The sequence below is a fragment of the Podarcis erhardii genome (genome assembly GCF_964252035.2).
Source record: "Podarcis erhardii genome assembly, chromosome: 10".
NCBI classification, from domain to species: Eukaryota; Metazoa; Chordata; class Lepidosauria; order Squamata; family Lacertidae; genus Podarcis; species Podarcis erhardii.
Window position 1 is genome coordinate 57,355,886 of NC_138500.1, and position 14,027 is coordinate 57,369,912.

Sequence of the window (14,027 nt, forward strand, 5' to 3'; positions counted from 1 at the left end):
TTTTGGTTTTATACACCTTCAAAACAGAAGGTATATATTGACCTCCTTTTGCATTGCAGAACCTCAGTAGTGTAGTGCAGCTAGAATATTCAGTGCACCTGATACAGTTGTTGCGAATCTTAAGGATGAATGGGTGCCAAGATCCAAGTATAGGGCAAAAACCTTTTGGTAAGAGAACCCCAGCATAGATTTAAAATCACAAAATATGCAGCAAAGTACAGCATGGAAATAAAAACTTCCAAGTGAGTTTCAAAACTGTTCCATTTAGAAGTTCCTTCCAAAGTCCCTCCCCCCCCCCAGCATAGGAAAAGACCACACATTTGGTAAGTTAAAAATGGTTTACTTACAAACTCTCCAAAGTCAGATTCATGTGCTTTCCCCTACATCAGTCAGAAAAGTTGCACAGGCAGTAAAATGTAACTTTGTTGCAAAGTGGTCAAAGCCCCTAAACTATTGGTATGGAAACACAAAAGAGGCTGGTGAAAGCCATGCAGCTGAGTCAGAACGACCTGCTCAAACCTCACACACAGAACTCACTGGTAGACTGGGGACAACAACAAAGGCTTCATTACCTATTTCCTCCCAAGGTAAGAGGAAGTGACATAGCTAAGCCTTGCAAAGCAGCTTACTCTATGGTATTAACCCTTTCATATATTAAATTGACTTAAGGAAGTTGATTATATGAAGCTGGTCATCCTACAGCAGGCATAGGCAAACTCCGGCCCTCCAGATGTTTGGGACTACATTTCCCATCATCCCTAGCTAACAGGACCAGTGGTCAGGGATGATGGGAATTGTAGATCCAAAACATCTGGAGGGCTGGAGTTTCCCTATGCCTGACCTACAGAATCAGGTTCTTTTTTTTCTTTTCAAAAATCTTACTAGGTTTCCATGCCTTTCTTCTCTGCATGCCATCCTATCTTTAGTAAGAACACATTAACAAGAAGCCACTAATTAATATACAAAGGCCTCATCTGCACTCTACATTTAAAGCAGTATTGTAGCACTTTAAATAGCTATGGCTTTTCCCAAAGAAATGTAGCTTTAAAAAGGGGGGGGGGGTGCCTGGAATTGTTGAGACCTCTATTCCCTTCATGGAGCAACAGTTCTCAGACTGGTTTAACATTTCTCTTTCTTCATTATGTTTGAGTTGTCTGTATTCCAGCCACATTTTTAGAGTCCTTGTATAGCTTGGAAGCATGTGAGGAGGGGGGGCACATTGTTGCTGTGTGATCCAGCAGCCTTGCTCCCACAGTTTCTAGCGTGTGAGGCTTTTTAGAGCTTGGTGAACGTAACCCCACCCCTCGGGGCAGTCCTGTTTTTTATTTATATGTCTGTGGTCCAACTGAGTTCAGATGGAGTGCTGTGTGTGTGGAGATGAGCTGGAGTCATGAGGCTGTGTTGCTCCGAGTGGTTTTAATCAGCAGCCCGTTAGGGGAGAATGGAAAACGTCTGACAGGGCTAAGAAACCAAGTAAGTAAACATAACTTTGAACTCCGAAAGCTGGAAAGAAAGAAAGAAAGAAAGAAACTTAACTGAGGGAAATCTAGCCTTTCGGCTTGTTCGAAACCAGATGAATTCTCTTTGAGAGAAGGCATGCACATTTGCCGACAGGAAAAGGGCAATTTAAAAAGATCTGGAATGAAGGAAACGGTATTTTAAAAAGCAACAGAAGGGAGGGGGGACCTACAAGGAAATCTGTGGTGCTTTTCAGCTGTACAAAGAACACCTCATAATTTTTCACCTTTCGCTTTCACGAATGCAGTTGTTCAGCTGGAGTTTTGTGGGATAAACTTTCTTCCAAACGGTAAGATTCTTTCTGCCACTAACTATTTCAGGATGCTGAAGTCTGCTCCTTCCCAACCCACACGACGTATGTACGTGTGACTTCTTTCTCTTTTCCTGCCTCCTCTCTTTTTGCACAGGTCGGGGACTGCTTCCTGAAGGGCCGTTTGTCGTAGTCTGTTTTGCTTCGGAGACCTTGAACTTCTCGCCGGCTGATGCCATGGGAAAGCTCAAACCCAGAAGTGATGGAGAGCACTTCTGTTTCCCCGCGGGCAAGTCACGTTTCTCCCTTTATTTCGCGTTGATGAAGAGTAGCCAGAGTGACTCTTCCTACAATGTGGAAACGGGACAACATTAGAAACCCAGGGTGGCCATGGCTTGCCGGCAGATTCTGCCTGGTCGGAGGTGGTGTCGACTTCGCCCGTTCTTGGTGGTGCTGGTGCTGGCTGCTTGCCTTTTCTACCAGACCCTGACACCCTTAAGGACGAGGAGATACATCTCACCAGTTGGCAATGGAGTTCTACCAGACAAAGTGGTTTCGGAGTTGGTACAACACAGGAGGTACAAGGAGATTTCCGCAAGGCAAGCCCGTTGCTTCCTTCCTTCAAGCAATCTACAAGGACAGAAGGAGGTAAGACAAATTCAGAATGAAAAACTGGCTTAGAAACTGGATGCACATTTCTGGCAGTCACAGCTAAAATTAACCTTCAAATAAACGGAGATGGATCTGCTTGCTAGCTAAGGTGAATCCTTGGCCCTGTTATATTGTCTAGATGAGGTTGTTCCAAAGTGATGAACCCCCTGGAGTGAAACTATGGGCAAATATGTTAGATTTGTTTTTCTCAGTTTTTCAATCTTAAGTTCAGTTCTCTGCATCAGTTTGCTTCAACAGCAAAAAAAGTCCTCACAAACATTCATCAGCATCTTAACGTGAACTTTTCCTAACGTACGCAATTTTGCAAAGCAATTTTGCCAAACACAACGTATTTTGTTATGTTATATTCCCTAACATATCAATATGTATGCATACTGTACTCTAGCATGTTCATCTTTGTACTCGTGACTCGACTGTGGAACGGCATCGCAAAATTCAGCGACTTGCACATTTTGAAGGAGGGCTGCGATCCAGTTCGCATATTGTTTCTGGAGTGCAAATTGGGCAGCTTCACCTTTTGATGTGAACTGAATCGCATTCCTGCTCCATCCCTGCTGAAGCATAAAGAGCATGGTCAAAGGAATCGGTCCAGGAAAGGTGGGTGGGCTTACACAAAAAGGACATATAGAATGGGGAGAGGGAGAGGGTACTTCTGAGATGGATTTTGACTGTGGGATGGGTTCTCCTCATGCATGCATCTCGCAGCATCCGTACAACATCCTTGGGATCAAATGCTAGCTCATGTTTCTACACGTCCTATTTAATGCAGATCACTCTTTCCAGGAGAATCTGATAAGTTAAACAAAATCTGTTGCCAACCATTTCTGAATGACCCGTTTACGATATTAAGCCTCCACGTCAAAGCACCCCGAGCGAGGGAGAAAGTGCAGTTGCCCAGTAGCAATCGTGGCACCCCAATCTCATTGGGAAATGAATGTGGTTCTGCGTCGTTTGCAGTAAATGCATAGCTGTCAACGTTTCCCCCTTTTTAAGGGAAATTCCCTTATTCTGAAAAGGATTTCAAGAAAAGGGAAAAGTTGACAGCTATGCTAAATGCATAACAAGAAACCCAAAGTCCTGTGAAATGGCAAAGGCAACAGTAACTCCAGGCACATCCCGTAGATTTGCATTTATCTGTTATTATCCTACTTTGCTTCTTCCAAGACTTATGGCTTCAAATCATATAGAATATGTCAAAAAGAAACAGGGAGATGAAGGATGGGAGGAGAAGGATAGGATTGCGTATCAAATAGGATAAAGGAAGCAGGGAACAGTAGTGATCATAGAATGCATTGTGCTATCCTCTGGCCACAGGAAGTGGTCTGAGTGTTTACCAACCACTTTTCGTACATTTTAAATGCTTCCTCCATAATCATAGAACTACTATGATGGAATTTGCTGGGTAGAGAATTTCCCCTTGACTCAGTATATAGTTATTCCCATTCCAGGCCCAAGTGTGTTTGCTCAGAAATAATTGTGTTGAGTAGGCCTCACTGCCTTGCAAGTTCGTATAGGATTGTTGACTTAGCCTCCAGTAAACCCTATCCCGAAATCCTGCTTACGCCTCATTGCAATCCTTTGAACAGATTTTGATGGCTAGCACAGTGCTAAGCTGATTTGCTATGTACCCTCCAAACTGGCCCTCTCATTTCAGACCAAAAACAATTTGAATGTTCTGATTACAAGGACCTCCAAAATTTTGCTGCATCCTGGACTCTGTTGTTGCATATCATGGAAGCAGACTCCCAGGACTACTGAATTTTTTCTCTCATCTGTATGCTGACCTATTACCTAAAAATATGATGCTGTCTTCAAAGTCCAAGCCATTTGATGCTGGCATATTAGGGAGATTGGACTATTTTTCTTGCTTGGCTCATTGTGTTCTGGAACAGCTAACCTGACCTACCAGCATAACAGCAAAGGGTGCACACCCTCCAACCTTTCTCCAATGAGAACCTTTCTCCAATTCTGTTGTTGTTGCTGTATTTTATTTATACCCTACCCATCTGACTGGTTGCCCCAGCCACTTCAGGCAGCTTCCAACATATATAGAAACATAATAAAACATTAAACATTAAAAAAAAACCTTCCCTATACAAGGCTGCCTTCAGATGTCTTCTAAGGTTGTATAGTTACTTGTCTCCTTGGCTTGGAGGTCATGTAACTCCATACCTTCCAACATTTTTCCAATGAAAATAGGGATGTCCTAAGGAAAAGTGGGATATTCCAGGATCAAATCAGAAACTGGGACGGCTTCTGTAAATCTGGGACTGTCCCTGGAAAATAGGGATTCTTGGAGGGTCTGAGGGTGGGAATGAAAAGAAGAGGGCTAAACCCAGTCCTCCTAAGTTTGTATCACCCACAATTCTTTTCTGTAGGCCCTAATGACCTGGAGTGAAGCGGTGCTCCATCGGCCTGAACTAGAGATTGTAGGGATGCATGAAAATAATAGTGAGTGGTGTTCTGTATTTATGGTTCTCTCGGTGGTGGTGGTGGCAACTCTGGTGGGCTGCTTCTTCTTTGGCTATCACTTATAGCTGAATAAGATTATCTTCCATAAACATGGTTTTAAAAGTGAGTCCATAAGCGACTGTGGAGGCCAGTTCTGGATCCACACATCCTCCAGAGTGGGGACATAGGTATCCAGGCAGGAGTTGATCACAGTGAGGGTTTGCCAAGCATGCCTTCCTCTTAGCGTGTTTCCTCCTTTCGTCCTGAGTTCGAGCGTCTTCTAAACCCATGACACCTTTTTTTAAAGGCTGTTCTCCAATTGGAGCGCTCACAAGCCAGTGTTTCCCAGTTTATACTACATTTTTTTAGATTTGCCCTGAGACAGTCTTTGAACCTCTTCTGTTGACCACCAGCATTACACTTTCCATTTTTAAGTTCGGAATAGAGTTGTTGCTTTGGAAGACGATAATCAGGCATCCGCACAACATGACCAGTCCAACAAAGTTGATGTTGAAGAATCATTGCTTCGACACTTCGAAGCAGTGTCGAGTGTCTGGTGGGCTTCCTGGTACACAATTGTTGAAATATCCTGAATGTGTGCAGTTATAGGAGATGGATTCCTGTCTATTTGACTGTTGAGAAAAGGAGAGTTCTTGTGGATTAACACATTATTTACTCATTCAATACAGTGGTACCTTGGGTTACAAACACCTCAGGTTTCAAACATTTCAGGTTACAGACTCCGCTAACCCTCGGGTTAAGAACTTTGCCCCAGGATGAGAACAGAAATTGTGCAGTGGCAGCATGGCAGCAGTGGGAGGCCCCATTAGCTAAAGTGGTACCTCAGGTTAAGAACGGTTTCAGGTTAAGAACGGACCTCTGGAACGAATTAAGTACTTAACCAGAGGTACCATTGTACACTGTTATCACATCCTTCCTCAAAGGACCTTAGGGGGGCATACATGGTTTCTCCCCAGTTTTGCATCAAGAATGTGTGCTGGTTAGACTGATAAATACTGGGACTGGCCTAAAGTCTTCCAGCGAGCTTCATGGCTGGTCGAGAAGTTGAACAAGGGTCTCCCAGGTCAAAGCCCAACACTATGCACAACACCACTTGGGCACTACAAGTTAGTTTTCCTCCAGAGAAATAATATAGTTTTGGCAGAATGAAAGCTTGTTTACTACAGGGTGTGGTGTGCATAACTGAGGTTTTCTGCACTGCTAGTTTGCTAGTCGGGCAGCTATTTATACACACCGGCTAGTCTACACAGTTGGTGTGTTTGTTCAAAAGCTCTTACATTGCATCTTGCACTTGGGGAGTTAACACAGCAGAGGAAAATGGTAATAGTGTGACCCTCTCTTCCAGTAAACCTTTTAAAAGTTGATCTGCCCCGTCCTCAGTGCAGTGACCTAGCCTTATGATGACATTGCATGCTGTTAAATACTGGATTTTATACTTTCTTTCTTTCTTTGACAAGCTCCAGTACTCCAATGATCTACGAAACAGTGTTAGGAATTTTATGGAGTTCAGACACACAAGTCAAATGATAGGGCTTTTTTTTCAAGTGACTTCCAAGGTTAATTAGCACAGTTTCTTGTCCCCAAATTGCCCTCAGGAGTGCATGTAGAGATCGGCAGTATTTCAGAGCTGCGTGCGAGGCCACTTTCAGGTTCCTTAAATGATTTTCTGAAAAGCAACCATGACAGCAAAAAGACAAAACTTCGAGGGAATGATCCAGATTTAGGAATGTGCTTCCACCTTTTCCATTGGATTCAGAGGCTCTTAAGTGTGGCCAGAGAATATTCTATGTTTTTCACATCATAGTATTTGTTTATAGTTCCTTTGTGTGCCAGAAACAACCACTTGTCCTTGAGTTACCCACATTCCAGCTGTGCTGAAATATTTCAACCTTAGCTATTTGTTTGATCATAGTTATGAAGTGAACAACCTCTTGTGGCTGTGCAAGCTATTTTCCTGGTGACATTTGTTAGAAAATGTGCCAATGGCTCTTTAAATTAAATGTCCTCCAGACCATTTCTCTTATTACAAACAAATCTATGTCATGACTATAAATAAAACAGTCTTGTCGCCCCTAATTATTGGGCAGCTTGCATCTAGAAATTGCTCTGTAATCCAGATATAGTTTCATCTAAGGGGTGGCTGATAATTCAGATCGGTGCTTTTTTCTGGGGGTACACAGGGGTACGCATACCCCTAAACATTTTGTGATTCTAAGTTTGGCCTCATTGAGGGGCAATATTTAAATATGAGTGGGAAAATGAGAGTACCCCTAAACATTTTTTTTAGAGGGGGAAAGCACTGATTCAGATATCCTTTTGCTGATTTCTTAGTAGCAGGTCTGAGTGTAATTTGATGACATAGTTGTAAGCAAGTATGGCCAAATAATGCATCTAGAATGTTCTTCTTTGCTTGTTAGTATTTTATCACTTGTAGATTTTAAGACGCTTGACAAAAGTTTGTCCCTTCCAATAATTTTGAACCCTTTTAGGGCAATATTCACACCTTAGCGCCGTGATGTTGAACCTGTGGCCCTGCAGACGTTGTTGAACTCACAACTTCCATCATCTCTGACCACATAAATACATAAAGTTTCCAATATGTCCCAGTAGGCAGTGCTTTTTTCTGGGGGTACTCAGGAGTATACAGTACTGTCACCTCCCCCCTCCCCTAGAGATAGAGAGAGAGAGAGAGAGAGAGAGAGAGATGATAGATAGATAGATGATAGATAGATAGTGTGGCATTTAGAGTAACAACTAAAAAAGGAGAATACATTGGGGCTAGGAGAGATCCTTGTCTGAAATTCTGGAGAACCACTAGCTAGGTGGACTAATGATCTGACTCAGTTTACGGAAGTTTATGGAAGCGATTCCACAATACACAACATGACAAGGAGGCAAAAGTTTGCCTGGTGTGTATATTTAAGGGCAAGGCCTGGCTTTGGTATTCATCCTCTTTCCTGTTGCTGAAATATGAACTTCAATTACAGTAGGTAGTACATTCTTTGTGGCTAGCCCAGATTGACCTACACTCCTGTGGGAACTGCAATCAACCTAAAATAGGGACAGCTGAATGGAGGACCAATTTAGAGTCAGCTGAACTGAATATTTGTAGCTGTGCAAGTTCTGAGCATTCAGAAGAATGGCCGATCTTATTGTTTTAAAAGTTGGACGAAATCTATGCAGTTCTCACAGCAAATTTATTTATATTTGCCTTCTGGGAGGGACTTTGAAGCAGCGCTTGACCACAAGGCAACCAAGGGAGGAGAGAGGTTGGAAATTTAATTATTTACTAGATTTATATGTATGTATTTATTCTATTAAATTTATATACCGCCCCTCAACAAAAGATCTCAGGGTGGTTCACAGAACAAAATGCAAGATAAAACGCAAGTCAATAATTAAACCAAAACAACAAAACAATAACCCCCCTTCCCGCATACACATTTAAAAGGCTAAAAAAAGAGTAGGTACATTTAAAGGACGCGGGTGGCGCTGTGGGTTAAACCACAGAGCCTTGGACTTGCTGATCAGAAGGTCGGCGGTTCGCATCCCCGCGACAGGGTGAGCTCCCGTTGCTCGGTCCCTGCTCCTGCCAACCTAGCAGTTCGAAAGCACGTCAAAGTGCAAGTAGATAAATAGGTACCACTCTGGCGGGAAGGTAAACGGTGTTTCCGTGCGCTGCTCTGGTTCGCCAGAAGCAGCTTAGTCATGCTGGCCACATGACCCAGAAGCTGTACGCCGGCTCCCTCGGCCAATAAAGCGAGATGAGCGCCGCAACCCCAGAGTCAGTCACGACTGGACCTAATGGTCAGGGGTCCCTAGGGGTCAAATACCAGCGGTACATCATTTTCATAAAATTTTCTTTCAGCATACAACTTGCTGTAAATTTCCATTACCTGTCTGTCCAAGCATTAAACCCAGTACCACTCAATTTATAATCTGCATGAAACGACTCATACATGAACAACAGCCCACATCTTCCTTTTGGAATATATATGTCAAATTATTAAGGAAAATGAGTTTGTGTTTAGCACTATCTTTCCACCCAACACACAAAGTTCTGTCGACTAACCACATAAGCCATTCAGCCCACTCTTGTGTGCTACGATGCCAACAGTCACAGCATATCTTCCTGATTTAGGGGCCTGCCCTATATTTAGATAGCAAACAATGAGAAGCAGAGTAGCATTCCAGCCATCGCAGTTGAAATCCTCGTCCTTCCTGAACAAAAATACTAGTGATATAAAAAGCCAACAAATGTTTAAATAGCCTCCAGAGAAGGAAAAAAGAAAGATAGAGGAAATTAGTTTCTTTCTAGCAATGCAGGAAGCACTCAAGCATTCTAGGGTTGCCATATTTCAAAAAGTAAAAACCAGGACACCCCGAAAGTTGTTGAGCTGTTTTTAGGAAGACCTCAAAATTGCTGAACATTTTTTAAGGAAAACCCAGAAGTTGCTGAGCTTTCTTTTTTTAAGTCAAAAATGCAATTTTGCAATTGACTTGCCTAAGATCCAGGGCAAAGCGCCATCTTTCAGAAATTCTCCCTGGGTGTCAATTCTGCCTTCGAAATCCTGGCAATGTCCCAGACATATAGCAGCCCTAAATAAACCATATCCCAATAAAACATGCCAGAGGGGTGTGGACAACTGGAGGAGCTCCATATGATAATACAAAGAATCGTGTTTCAGAAATGTACATGTAATGAATGTATGGGGGTTGCTCGTGCGTAAGTTGCTACCATGCCTGGCTAGTTAGCCTGGTTAAACCTTTCCTGCCTGGACAGCCCTTCACTTCGTGGCTGTCTCAGTCGCTAGCAGAATCCATCAGTGGGCGTTTCTTAAACTTCTTCCAGCACAAAAGCTCTTTGACGCCAAGCCTACGCCTACTTTCCCTGCGCGGAAGTCTTCTGCGCAGGGTGGGTGTGGGCAGAGGAGGACCAGTGCTCTCCCCGCTGGTCTCCAGCGAAGAGTCCTGGAGACCCCTCTCCGATTCCCCCAACCGCCCCCCTTTATCCCTGGTGTTACGCTGATTTCCTTCCCCAGCCGATGAGTTCCCTCTCTCCCTGCTTGCCCCTTCTCCGGCATCGCTTGGGAGCTCTGTCTCCACTCCTGGCTCCGATGTCAGTTCCCTGACAGTACATTTGGGGTGTTGTTGGCAGCTGATTTGCATGTTCAGACCCAGAGACCTCCCCCTTCAATAAACACACAATTGACTCAAATTATAGTTTTGGTTTTGGGCAGAATTTAGGCCACAACTTTATTGATTACAGAAAGTGAGTGGTTGCATATGCTCTGCTTCAACTAGCTCTCTGCACCCTTGCAAGTAGAGCTTACCCAGAGCTCCATCATAGGTCAGCCTATGGTTTTATATTTTGATTTTCCTGTAAACTGCCATGAGACCTCCAGATATAGGGCAGTATATAAATAATAATAATAATAATAATAATAATAATAATAATAATAATAATATCCAGTGGGGAAAGCACTTTGTCTTTTCAACTTATTTTTTAATGCAAGGCCTTTTTTGCTGGCCTCTGGTGCTCTCTTTAGCTTGCATAACTTCAAAGCAATTTCTGTTTAAATACAAAATTGGCTCAGGAACTTGTTCATAACTGCTGTCCTATTGGCCAAAAAAAGAGACTTATTTTATTTTATTTTTTAGGGCTAACATTCTGAAAGCTAGAAGGGGAGGAGCAGAGCTCATTCTTTAGAACTCTCTTGGCATAAAATGTAATTTTAGTACTCCTGCCTCATCTATGTCTGACTTTGATTAGAAACACAATCCACAAAGGGGGTGGGGGGTGGGAATCCACACTGGAACAGGAACCCCATGAAGCTGGCCTCCTCTACTTGGATTCATTCAACCCACCCACATTCAAAATAAGAGAGTGGGTTACATAACCTGGCTGCTTAGGAAGGGCCATTGACTTAACTGCATCACATCACATCTGTGCTCTTTGATTTGCATCACACTTCCCCAGTCGCAATCCTTCTTGCAGGACCATTGCAGAAGCCGAGTGGGAATAACTTATGGTTCTTGCAGCTGATGAACAATCCTGCACTTTTGCAATGGGGTGCAGAGAAGCAGTAATGCTGCATTTAACTGCGGTTAGGTTGGATGTGAGGGAGAGCCAGCGGTTGCTACAACACAGTGCGGGTGGCGCTGTGGTCTAAACCACTGAGCCTCTTGGGCTTGCTGATCGGAAGGTCAGCGGTTGATATCTGCACAACAGGGTGAGCTCCCATTGCTCTGTCCCAGCTCCTGCCAACCTAGCAGTTTGAAAGCACGCCAGTGCAAGTAGATAAATCGGTACCACTGTGGCGAGAAGGTAAACGCCATTTCTGTGCGCTCTGGTTTCCGTCACAGTGTCCCATTGTGCCAGAAGTGGTTTAATCATGCCGGCCACAAGACCTGGAAAGCTGTCTGTGGACAAACGCTGGCTTCCTCGGCCTGAAAATAAGATGAGCGCAGCAACCCTATAGTCACCTTTGACTGGACTTAACCGTCCAGGGGTCCTACAACACGAGGTGACAAAACACAGAAACACGGCAGCTATGTCCTTGGGAGACATATTCTTGAGGGGGCTGCAAACCTTATGGCTGTTGAGCATCTCTTCTATTTAAGCAGACATTTTGTGTCAGAGATAACAACTGCAGCTGTTTTACTTTTTCATAGATGCACCTATGTCTGCTTCTGTTTTATCATTACTATCATTACATTATCATTACTTCTGATAGTTATTACCTTGACATCTATAACTAGATAAATATACCCCCGTCAGCACATCACATATGCTTATCTGTTTCAAAATTGTTCTTCAGTGCAGCAAATGAGGCTGCTTTTGGAAAAGCAAAACCATCCACCCACACTAGTTAGAGGAGTATAAAAAGCATAAATTATTTGACCAGGCTCTTTTCATCTGTTGTTACTGAATCTTTTCATGCCAAGACTCAGCCTGAGGTACATTTTTTTATGTAGAAGCAGGTCTGAAAAAGCAAGATTTCTGCATAAATTGGAACGTTGCTTCCAAAGCACTGTGAATTATGACAGGCTCAACTGACAAAAATTTAAACAGAATTAATAGTGATGGCGACGTTTTGTGTACAAAATGGTTAACAGCTTGATGATACTCATTCAGAAAAGGGGAAACATGAAGTTTGACAGGTTGTTTTTTTAACCAAAACACAGTTCAGGTCTGTAAAATATATCTCAAAAGAAGGGGGAAGAAACTTTATATGTTGTTGGTCAGCAAGTAAAGGCCGTGAGTCAGTGATAGAGCACGTACGTATTTTACATGTAAAACCTTCCAGGTTTATCCCTGGCATACCAGAAGAACTGCTGAAAGTCTCAACAATACTAAGCTGGTGGACTGATGGTCTCACTTGGTAGAAGCCATCTTACTAAGTTCCTTGCCTTAGCAGAGCTATGCATTTAAAGCAGCATCATGCCACTATTTAGTCATGGCTCCCCCTACAGGAGCCAAATCCCAGGGGCCGAGATCCCTTTGTCGTCCCCCCCCCCCAAAAAAAATTGAAAATTGAAATATTTGAAATTGATGGGCATTGCCATTCAAATGACGTGTGTGTGCTGCATCTTGTGATCAGTTATACATAAAAGAGCTTACTTTGTCCCCCCCCCCATGTTTTATTCAAGTTGGCACCCCTAGCTCCTCCAAAATATTCTTGGGAACTGTAGTTTGTTGAGGATGCTGAGAGCTGTTAGGAAACCCCTATTCCCCTCACGGAGTTACAGTTCCCTAACTAGATTAACAATCAGTCCTTCTCAGGAAAGACTGGGAGTTACCCTCCAACATTTCTCCGATTAAAATAGGGACGTCCTATTCCATAATGATGTTGATGATGATTTTATTATTTACATTCCACCAATCTGACTGGGTTGCCTCAGCCCTTCTGGGCAGCTTCCGACCTATTCAAAAGCATAATAAAAAAATCAAACGTTAAAAAAACTTCCCAATACAGTGGTACCTCAGGTTAAGAATTTGATTTGTTCTGGAGGTCTGTTCTTAACCTGAATCTGTTCCTAACCTGAAGCACCACTTTAGCTAATGGGGCCTCCTGCTGCCACCGCACCGCCAGAGCACGATTTCTGTTCTCATCCTGAAGCAAAGTTCTTAACCCAAGGTAATATTTCTGGGTTAGCGGAGTCTGTAACCTGAAGCATATGTAACCTGAAGCATATGTAATCCAAGGTACCACTGTACAGGGCTACCTTCAGATGTCTTCTGAAGATTGCATAGTTACTTAGGTTCTTGGCTTGGGGTCTCATAACTCCAACATTGCTCCGATGAAAACAGAGATGTTCTAAAGAAAAGTGGGACATTCCGGGATCAAATCAGAAACCGAGACGGCTTCTGTAAATCTGGGACTGTCCCTGGAAAATAAGGACACTTGGAGGGGGGAAATAGGGATATTCTAACAATTCTCTGCAGCTTAAGAGACTACAGTTTCCAGGATTTTTTGGGAGAAGCTGTGGCTGTTTAAAGTGGTATGATACTGCTTTAAATGTATTGTGTAGATGGATCTCAATATAACAGAAATACAAATCCTGCTACTATTTAATATGAATCTATTGTCTTCAGTATAGGTCCTGTGCAGAACACAATCTTGAAACAATCCATGGAATCTGAACTCGGGTTTGCCAAGCCAAACCTCAGGTTTCTACCCAGTGGATACAGTGGCTAAATGGAAAGCTTAACAATATGCTTAGTCCAGTCCTGTATGCTAAACATCTTGTTGCAAATGGCACAATTAGAGAAAACTAGGGGCATAGCTGTCAACTTACAGATTTGAAAATAAGTGACCAGCAGCCTTGAAAATAAGGGACCAGCAGCCAAAATAAGGGACCTGCAGCCTCACCTGTTCCAGGCACTCCAGTCTTCCTGTCCTCCTACAGTCTGGTCAAACTCATGCTGGTAGCTTCGAGAACACTGTCCAACCAACTTTGTAACCAGAGGTTCAACTGAATAGAATCTGAATTGCATGCACCACAAGGCCTATGCAACCTCAACTTAAGATGGCTCCCCGGCCTGGTTTTGCACTGCGAAGTTTGCAGCAGCACGTGCAACAAAATGGCATCCAGCATTCAAAAAACCCCT

At 43.2% G+C, this 14,027-nt stretch overlaps 1 protein-coding gene across 1 annotated transcript in view; it reads left to right on the forward strand.

Moving 5' to 3' along the window:
• Window positions 1-2,158: 2,158 nt before the first annotated feature.
• CPED1 (cadherin like and PC-esterase domain containing 1) overlaps window positions 2,159-14,027 on the forward strand; it is a gene marked incomplete at its 5' end in the record, with an annotated part of 117,460 nt that continues 105,591 nt past the window's right edge. The window contains one exon of the mRNA XM_081877864.1: window positions 2,159-2,416. Coding sequence (XP_081733990.1) covers window positions 2,159-2,416 — 258 coding nt within the window. The remainder of the gene's footprint in view (window positions 2,417-14,027) is intronic.